The sequence below is a fragment of the Sceloporus undulatus genome, chromosome 1 (assembly GCF_019175285.1).
Source record: "Sceloporus undulatus isolate JIND9_A2432 ecotype Alabama chromosome 1, SceUnd_v1.1, whole genome shotgun sequence".
Lineage (NCBI taxonomy): Eukaryota > Metazoa > Chordata > Lepidosauria > Squamata > Phrynosomatidae > Sceloporus > Sceloporus undulatus.
The window spans coordinates 23,176,338-23,185,787 of NC_056522.1; the positions used below are offsets into that span (position 1 = coordinate 23,176,338).

At 39.6% G+C, this 9,450-nt stretch overlaps 1 protein-coding gene across 1 annotated transcript in view; it reads right to left on the reverse strand.

Annotated features, from left to right (window-relative positions):
• Positions 1 to 1,717: 1,717 nt before the first annotated feature.
• Positions 1,718 to 9,450, reverse strand: part of MALL (mal, T cell differentiation protein like) — a 22,303-nt gene continuing 14,570 nt past the window's right edge. Inside the window, exons 2-4 of the mRNA XM_042445674.1 lie at positions 6,457 to 6,624; positions 6,163 to 6,300; positions 1,718 to 2,262 (exon numbers count right to left, since the gene is read on the reverse strand). Coding sequence (XP_042301608.1) covers positions 2,200 to 2,262; positions 6,163 to 6,300; positions 6,457 to 6,624 — 369 coding nt within the window. The 3' untranslated portion in view covers positions 1,718 to 2,199. The remainder of the gene's footprint in view (positions 2,263 to 6,162; positions 6,301 to 6,456; positions 6,625 to 9,450) is intronic.

The window sequence follows — 9,450 nt, forward strand, 5'->3', positions numbered from 1 at the left end:
CTAAAAGCACAGGCTGGTTTGTGTTTGGTAAGTTAGCAATTCCTAGCTAAAATTCCTAGGGATGCTAAATATGGATTCTCTGCATGTGATTTAATGTTGTCCGTGAGTTTCTTCACATGAAAATATCTCACAAGTATCCATATCATGTGGCATGTGGTCACAACAGTTTGTGTCCAGAGGCACAGGTTAAGTGGCCAATCTTGCTGCATGATTCTGGGAGTTGCAATCCAAAAAAGGAACTTTTGCAAGTTCTGCTTATAACTGCCTTGCTGAAAACTGCACTCAGCTGTATTTTCCCTAGTCTTGCAAAGAACACAGAAAAATGCTGTGTCATCTTTGTTGTATTTGTTTCTGTGTTCCAGTGAAAAGTAGCCATGATGGTATTCATATGTTTAGCCCTGGGATGCTTAAACTACAAAAGAATAACCCCTGGACACTAAATCCAGGGTCCAGGATATAAACCAAGCATTACAACAGAAATGTTTCCATACAGTTGCAGCAAAGAGAAAGAAATTATTCTGGCAATTCTCTGAGTAAACATCTTTGACAGCATCAGCTAAAAAACACACATGAGCCAAGCAAAGACAGGAAAGTCAGTCATGTTGTCCAGAAAGAAAGGATAACTAAATAAAACAGCAATATAAAATGAAGAAAATAACATTTTAAAAAACATACAGGTTCACCAATAAGTTACTTTGCATTACCCCATGGGGAAAAAAAAACCTTTCGATGTAATAAGTAAAGATGGGGAAAAACTTTACATATGTCAGTAGTACTGAAAGATAAGAGAGGCTTCATTCACTACTTTTGGACATGATAATATCATAACAGGATGAATACCTCTTCAGTTTCACAGGATGATATTTTCTTTTTAAGTTTGCTCCCATGTGAGGGCAAATGGTATACACCCTATATAGAAATTTACCATTCCTCCCTTGAAGTAAATAAAATTTGTCACTCCTTGCAGGCATGTACATTCTTAAGGATAATCCCCATGTAAAGCTGATGAGGTAAAAGTCATCTTAGGCCAACAATATAACCAAAAAAATTATGAATACGGTCATTTAGACACTAGTCATTATTACTGGTTTACAGTAGTGAACATCTTGTTAGCCAAATGAACTGAGGGAATGGTTTTCATGCTGTGTTCCAGGGAAACTTGGAATACTCTGAAACCTTGCAGAAGAAACTAGAACCCACAACCAAACAAGCTCCCCTGTGAGCCATGACAAAAAGAAAATGATGGGTATATTCCAGGGTACACAACAATAAGGCCCTATAGGCTTAGCCTCATAGCAACTGAGACTGCATCTACACTGCTCAATTAATGCAGTTTGACATCGTTTTAACTGTCATGGCTCCAATTAGATTAAGATACTTGATAGCCTATAGTTTTGACCATTTAATTTCTTATTGTAGATAATTTTATTGAATATTTATGATTGTAATTGAATGTTTTCACTGTTTTTATACTGTATTATGACATTTGTCATAGTTTTACCTGATGTGAACCGCTTTGATCTCAAGGAAAAGCGGTATATAAATAAACAGTTTATCATTATTATTATTATTATTATTATTATTATTACCCTATGGAAGTGTGGTATCTGTAGTTTGTTGTAACACTTTAGAGCTCTCTGACAGAGAAGGCTAAATAGCTCACAGAACTACAAATCCCAGAATTACATAGCACTGAGCCATGGTTAAAGTAGTGTCAAACTGCACTGAGTTAAAGCAGTGTCAAACTACATTCATTCTGCAGTGTAGATGCAGCCGTCAACATTTATGGTTCCATAGCAGACTCACAATTCACCAAGGTTCTTCAGCATCAGAGTTAGTATAGAAATATTCCTCGTGAAAATACCAGGTTTGGAAAAACTGCTTCTTAAATAAATGAGTATATTATTTACACATGCTTTTACAAGGCAAAATCTGTGAAACAGAATGGGATATTCCACAAATTACCAGAAACTGGTTATCGAGATTTGAGTGAGTTTTCATACAGAGCACAGCACCGCAGGATAGAATGAACAAAGTGCGGGTTTTAGCCAAACTCGGTTCAAGAAGGTGCTTGAGGCTGAAAAGCCTGAACTCTATTCTTACACAAATATGAACAATCTGTTTTGGAGCACAGATTCCAAGTGATGCCACTCTTGGAGGTTGACTTTGGTCTCATGTTGTTTTCTTCCCCAATGGTTTTCAGTGGTAGTAATGGCTGAAGGCGTGCAAAATATACAGCAGTGTAGTGAGGAATGCAAAGAACTAAGGAAAAATAAAATAAAAATAAATAAATAAGTACAGACAGACAGACATGTGACTGGGACATAATACCTACAGACTGAGTCTCCCGTATCTGAAATGCTTTGAACCAGAGGTGTTTGGGATTTCAGATATTTTAAAAATTGTGGAATATCTGTATTTGCATATACTGTATATACTTGTATAAGTCTAGAAATTTTAGTCAAAAAGCTGACCCCAAAAATATGAGTCAACCTATCCACAGGTCAATAGAAGTGCTATACTTTAACATTTATTTAGGCCCCATTCATACTGGCCTAAAAGACCTGGAAGGAACTGGGATGATCCGGATGCCCCTCCCCCGAATCGCTCCGTTAGCAAGTGCCCACTACAAATTGAAATCGAATGCATTAAATTAGAAATCGAATGCATTCTGTGCCTGCTGGCAAGGTGGCCGCTGCCAATCAAGCTATCGTCATGGTGACGTTTGCAGGGCATCGGGGGAAGTGTCCTCCCTTTTTAAAGAGCCAGGCACAGGGGTTTCAGCGGCTGAAGCAGGGAGAGAGATGCCTCTCTCTCTCTCTCTCTCTCTCTCTCTCTCTCTCTCTCTTTTATAAACCTGTGGGCTTCTGGGTCAGATCTGCCCCTGTCCCAGGCAAAGGATGGGATTGCCATGCATTTTTTTTAATGCTTTTAAAAGCAACATTAGCTTTCCCTTTGCTTCTCTTGCTGTATCTGCTCAAGAAGACAAATCATTTGCATATTTGCTCAAAAAAAATTGTTAAAAATGTAACATTGATTGTTGGCAACATTTGTAGCTTCTCCCTCTGCAGAAAGCAAGGAGATCCAAGGATATAAACTGCAAGCCCGGCTCTCTCTGTCTCTGGAATACAAACAATGCGCATATTTGCTCAAAAAAAATTGTTTGAATTTGAAAAGGGGGGGGGGGTTGCCTGACATGAGCTCCGTTTGTGACCTGAATTTTTTCCTCCTGCAAGGGAAGGAATGCCCAGCGACAGAGGGCTTTGGGCAGGGGATGCAGGGAAAAGAGGCTCCTAAAGAATGCCTTCCCTTGCTCCCTTCTGCCCAGGGCTCTTTCCTCCTCCCCCTCCCCTCCGATGAGGGGAGGAAATGCCTTGCCTTTTGCCCACCCTCTGACCTAAATCCCTCCCTCAATTTGCCTCGATCGTGATCGAGGCCAAAGTTCTCATTCCCAGGACCCGGGGTTTTTCAAAAGAAACGGTATTTGCGCCGATTTCAAAAGACCCGCGCTAGGGGCCATTTACCACGGAACGGGTGTGCAAGCCCCGGATTCGCTTGTGTGAGATTCAGGGTGAATATGAACTTCACGTGATTGAATCGGTTTGAAAACCGAATTTTTTTGTAGTGTGAATGGGCCCTTAGAAAAGGAACCATCCCCTGGTGAAAGGCCTGCCCTGGAAGCACTGACCCTCCTCTATTGTCTCATCCAACCAGCCTTTAGTATGAGCACAAACTGTTATGCCTGCTGGGATTTTGTAAGTTCTTTGGCATTGTTTCCTTTTGCTTCATCCTTTGGCTCCTTACATGCCTGTAGGTAGACTTATCCATGGGCCATATCAAAATCTGTAATTTTGGCCCCAAAATCTGTCCTTGACTTATAGATGAGATCGACTTATAGTTCAGTATATACGGTACATACATAATGAGATATTTAAGAGATGGATCCCAAATCTAAACACAAAAATCATTTATGTTTCATATTCACTTTATATACATAGCCTGAAGGTAATGTTACAGACTGCCAAAATAAAGCTGCTTCGGGTCTCTTTGGAGGTATGCTGTTTAAATGATGCATGCATCCTAAGAACCCAGAAGCTGCACCAAAGCTGCACTCCAGCGCTTAGGAATGGAGTGTGGCTTTGGCGCAACCTCCAGACTCTTAGGACCCATGCATCATTTAAATAGCATACCTCCAAAGAGACCTAAAGCAGCTTTATTTTGGCAATCTGTAACAGGCCCTTGTTTTCATAATTTTACGCATGAAACAAAGTTTGTGCATACTGAACCACCCGAAATCAAAGATGTAACTATCTCAGCCACTCATGGGAAAAAACTGCTTTTGGGAATATTTTGAATTTCAGAATAAGAAAGACTTAACCTTTATTTGTTATATTCTTTCAGTCTCCACCCTTGTAAGAGCAGGTTAGCATACCAGACTAAGAATATCCAGAGCTGACTCTGAAACCCATTAGGTGATCTTGAGCAAGTTATGCTCTCTTAGCCCCAGAGGATGGCAATGGCAAACCCCCTCTGAAGAAACTTGACAAGAAAAACCCTGTGACAGGGTCGCCTTAGAGTCGCCATGAGTCAGAAATGACTTGAAGGCACACAGCAACAACAAGAACAACAAGTTTCAATCAAGGAAGGCACAGCCCTGAGTTTGCAGCACCTTTTTAGGGCTGTTAATAACAGGGTGCCTTGGAGGTCTCTCATCCACAGGATCACCACAGGTTGAAGCTGATGCAGCCATAGATTGCTTCAACCATAGGTTAATTGCTTCAACCATAAATTGAAGCAATTAACAACAACAACAATAGTTAAATCTATTCATTAACTCATGTCTGCATTAACAGATGCCTTCACAATGATTTTAGGCCACCTTTAAGGGTAAAACCCTTAATGTCTTGGTGGCACATAGTATCAAACTCTATTTGGAGCTGAACTAACACCGGAATTATCCCTATGGATTTTCCTCTGTTATGCAAGCTGCAGGTGTCAACTGAGAGACCAAAGATTACATGCTATCTTTGAAAGTGTGTTCCAACATTTGTACGGTTTAAGAATTATAAATCCTTTTGCTTAAAGTCTAATCATTAAGCACACACAGCCTATCAGATGAACAGTGCATGTGTATATGCTGGATGAGTTAATTAATTGAGCTAATCAGTGGGAAATGAACATAATCTATACTAACGTGATGAACTATAAACATTACAGTACAAACAATGTGCCCTTTGAGTCTTCTGTTGTGTAAACTTTCCCTTGAATTCCTGTGGGTGCCATCAAGATTGACATCAGCTCATTTTAATAATAATAATAATAATAATAAAAATATTATAATAATAATAATAAAATATTATAATAATAATAATAAAAATTTTAGTAAAGTAACCCTTTGTTACAGAACTGTGAGCCCCATTTTACTAGTTTATAAATGCAACTGTATAAAGGGAAACCAGAGGGTATACATAAAAGAGAGAGAGGGAGGGAAGGAACAGGTGACATTTTTCTATAATGGTTTAATATCACAAGAATTAGCCTGCTCCACCTTCCGTTCTCATTTCCCAGTGCAGCCAGAGCAAGAGGCAGACGTTTTCCACTTGTTTTAGATTAACCATATTGTAGTGTTACATGTGAACTGTGATTGCCAGTTAATCTGAGCTTTCATTTACTGAAACTAGCCAATGTCATAAACTATAGTTTGAAATAGGGTTGTTTTGTAAGTGTGTGTGCCTTCAGTTGCTCATCAACTTGGCAGGAATACTCAGAGGTGGTTTTGCCAGTTCCTTCCTCTGAAATATAGCCTACAACACTTGGTATTCACTGGTGGTTTCCCATCCAAGTACTAATCAGAGCTGACAATGCTTAGCTTCCAAGATCAGATAGGATCACGTGCCTCTAGGGTATTTAGGCCCCTTTGATTAAGGTTTGTATGAAAACGTATTAATATGTACTGTTTTTAAGTGCTTTTATCTTTTTGATTGCATTTTATTCATTTAATAAGTGATTTTTAATACTGTACTAATTTAATTCTATTTTAATGTGCATTTTTATATGTTTTTAATTGTACTATTTTAATTTGTAAGCCACTTTGTGTCCCAATTTTGGGGGGAAAGCAGGATATAAATATCATCATCATCATCATCATCATCTTCTTCTTACCGTGGCTGCAACATTAAGTTGATAGTAGCGGGGTATATGTTCTGCTGGCACTTCTGTCTCAGAACGGATGGTTGCATTTGCCTGTAACACTGCAGCACTCATGTAGAATATGCCAGTGGCTCCATGGTAAAGGCTATCCTGAGGGAGAAGGAGAACAAAAATGTAAAGTGGAACTCCAAAGCCCATTTATTATTGAAATGAAGAAAATATATTCATAGACATGAGGAGGAAGGACAAGGAAGATCTTGACATTCTTCCTTCTGCAAATCTACTCAGACATGTAGATTTTCTTACCAGAATTTTCCATGACTCATAGTTTTTGTGGAAGCCAAACAGGTAGGACAGTAGAAGGAGCAAGGAGATGACAAAGGAACTGACCGACACATACATAACCCATCCTTGCAGCAAAGGGAAATACACATTGGTAGCCGCTACCAGAATCCAAACCCAGCAACCCAAGATCTGTAAGGGGAGAAGAAAACATTTATTTGCTTACTTATTTATTGCATTTATATGCCGCTTTTCTCCTGGTGTGGGACCTAAGGCAGCTCATAAACAATAAAACTACCACATATATTCAACTATAAGTCGACCTTACGTATAAGTCAAAAGCAGGTTTGGGGGCCAAAATTATGGATAAGTAAAGGGTAAAATTTAGGGGCATGTAATAAAGGATCTAAAGCAGTGATGTCCAAACTCTGTCCCTCCAGGTGTTTTGGATTTCAACTCCCAGAAGCCTCAGCCAATTTGGCCAATGGTCTGGGATGCTGGGAGCTGAAGTCCAAAACACCTGGAGGGACAGAGTTTGGACATCACTGATCTAAAGGATAAAGCAAAGGAAAACAATGCCAAACAACTTAAAAAATACAAGTGTTTGTGTTCACAATAAAGGCTGGATGGATGAGAGAGCAGAGAGAGGTCAATGCTTCCAGGACAGATTACACTTTTGCCTTTCACCAGGAGAGGATCCATTTTTAAATTAAGATTTAAAGTACAGAACTTATATTGACTCATGGATAAGTCAACCCAGGTTTTTTGAGGCAATTTTGACTACAATTGATAGACTTATACATGTGTATATACAGTAAATAGCTAAAAAGATAGCAATAAACTTAAAAAAACAATTAAAATATCGCCATTTTAAAATCATAAATTAAACAACGTTCTTGGATATATATATATAATAGAGGGCATGTAAAGTCTAAGCCAGCACAGGCAGTGATGAGTGAACATGGAAGTTGAAGTCCAGCAATATCTGGATAGCTAAAGCTGCACATCCCTCCTATATATCAAAGGGAGAGGGAAATATGGCTTCTTCAGATGTAACTGAGCAGCAGCTCTCATCAGCTAATGCTAAAGGGCTGTAGTCTAACAATATCCAATAGTCCACATGTTCTACACCACTGTTATGTACAATAATGCAACAGTAATAGAAGAATTTAATCCTTCTGCTTAGGAAAATTCTGATCCAGTAAAAGGAGCATCAGAATGTGTGGTTAGTATGAGCATGTTACAATTAATGTAAAATGAATGGAGCAAGAGCAGAAACACAGGCAATTGCTTATCTAGAAGGCAGGGTGTGAATAATCACAGAAGGGATTTTTACATGGCAAAAATAGACCAGATTAATTCACAGTTAAGACATTGTTTCCATAGGTGTCCAGTATTTGGCTGAAATTAAGCACCACTGCATCCTGCTGTAGTCATCGGGGGGGGGGGGGGGTGGCAGTGATACATGCAAACTGCTCCTTTGTGATTTCAAATGTTTGTCTAACCCATTTGCTTATAACTGAAAATTATGGAATATGTAAACTAGCACTCTCCATGTTGTGTACTACTTAAACAGCAAAAGGCATATACTGGATAAAATACAGGAAGATAAATCAGAAGGCTGCACTCGAGTCTAATCATATTTGTTTCTTCATAAATTCAAGGTCAATGTATGCTTGATCATTTTCTAAGCAAACCTGAAATATTAGATTTCACCAAGCTGTCTATTAACAGCTAGGCAGGGGGAAAGATTTCAAATGACCTTAACAGCCTTTTGACCTAAATCAGCAATGAGAATCATGTGGTCCTCCAGATGTTGTAGGATTGCAAGTCATAGCAGCCCTAGCTACTGTAGTAGTGAGGAATGCTGGCTGCTGCAGTCCATCAAGATATGGAGAGCTATCTGATTCTAACCCTAGCCTATATGGGTTGGAGCAAGGATTTCTGAAGAAGTGTATTTCCCCAGATGAGTCTGTCCAAGCTCTAACATCTTTGGAGTGGATGAGGGGGGTCAGTCTCATAACCTTCCCAGGCATATTTGGTGGGTACAAGGGAGAGGGCTTTCTCGGTGGCAGTTCCCAGAGACTGGAATTGCCTCCCTAGGGAGGCCAGGTTAATTTCTTACTGCTCCCTTTCTGCTGGCAAATGGACACTTTTCAATTCAACAGTCATTCCCGAATTGACTTTTAATGGTTGTATTGGTTTTTTATATTCTGTATTAGAATTCATTGTAATGGTTTAATTCTATAGAGTTGGAGTAATGTCTCCAGTTCTAGGCATCACAATTAAAGAGGGATACCAACAAGCTGGAGCATGTCCAGAGGAGGGCAACCAAAATGAAGTCTGGAAACCATGCCTTATGAGGAGCAAATTTGGGAGCTGGTTATGTTTGGCCTGTAGAAGAGATGGTTCAGAAGGGATGATATCCCTGTTTAAGTATTTGAAAGGATGTGATATTGAGGATGGAGCAATTAAAAAGTTAGTCAGTTTACTAATTCCAGCTAGTATAGACCCACTGAATGAACTACTTCAGAGAAAGCTCAACATTGGCCAAAAACATATGGACCGCTTTGGGGACATGGTGTTTATAGAACTCATGGCCCCAAAACAGATGTCAGCTACGTGGAGACCACAAGAGCCGGCCAGCAGCCCATTCAGGAGAGGGCCATGCGGTCACTGCAGCGCCAGAGCAGCCAGAGGTGGCTCCTTTTGGGCCATCTGCTTTGGACCATTTGTATTAAACCTATTGCTTAAATGGATTTACTCTAGTGGAAATTAGTGACTGGATTTACACTTTTGTGTGCTAAATTACTTACAATCACAATGTGTTCCTCATTAGGGTATTGTACTTTTTTAAATGTTATAAAGTGCCAGGCATGAACTATCATAAGAGTTGAAGGCCATTTATTGCATTCAGGGCAGAGCAGCAGGAGATATAGGCCTCTTACAGACAGCCAAAATAAAGCTGCTTCGAGTCACAGTGGAGGTATGGTGTTTCAATGATGCATGCATCCTAAG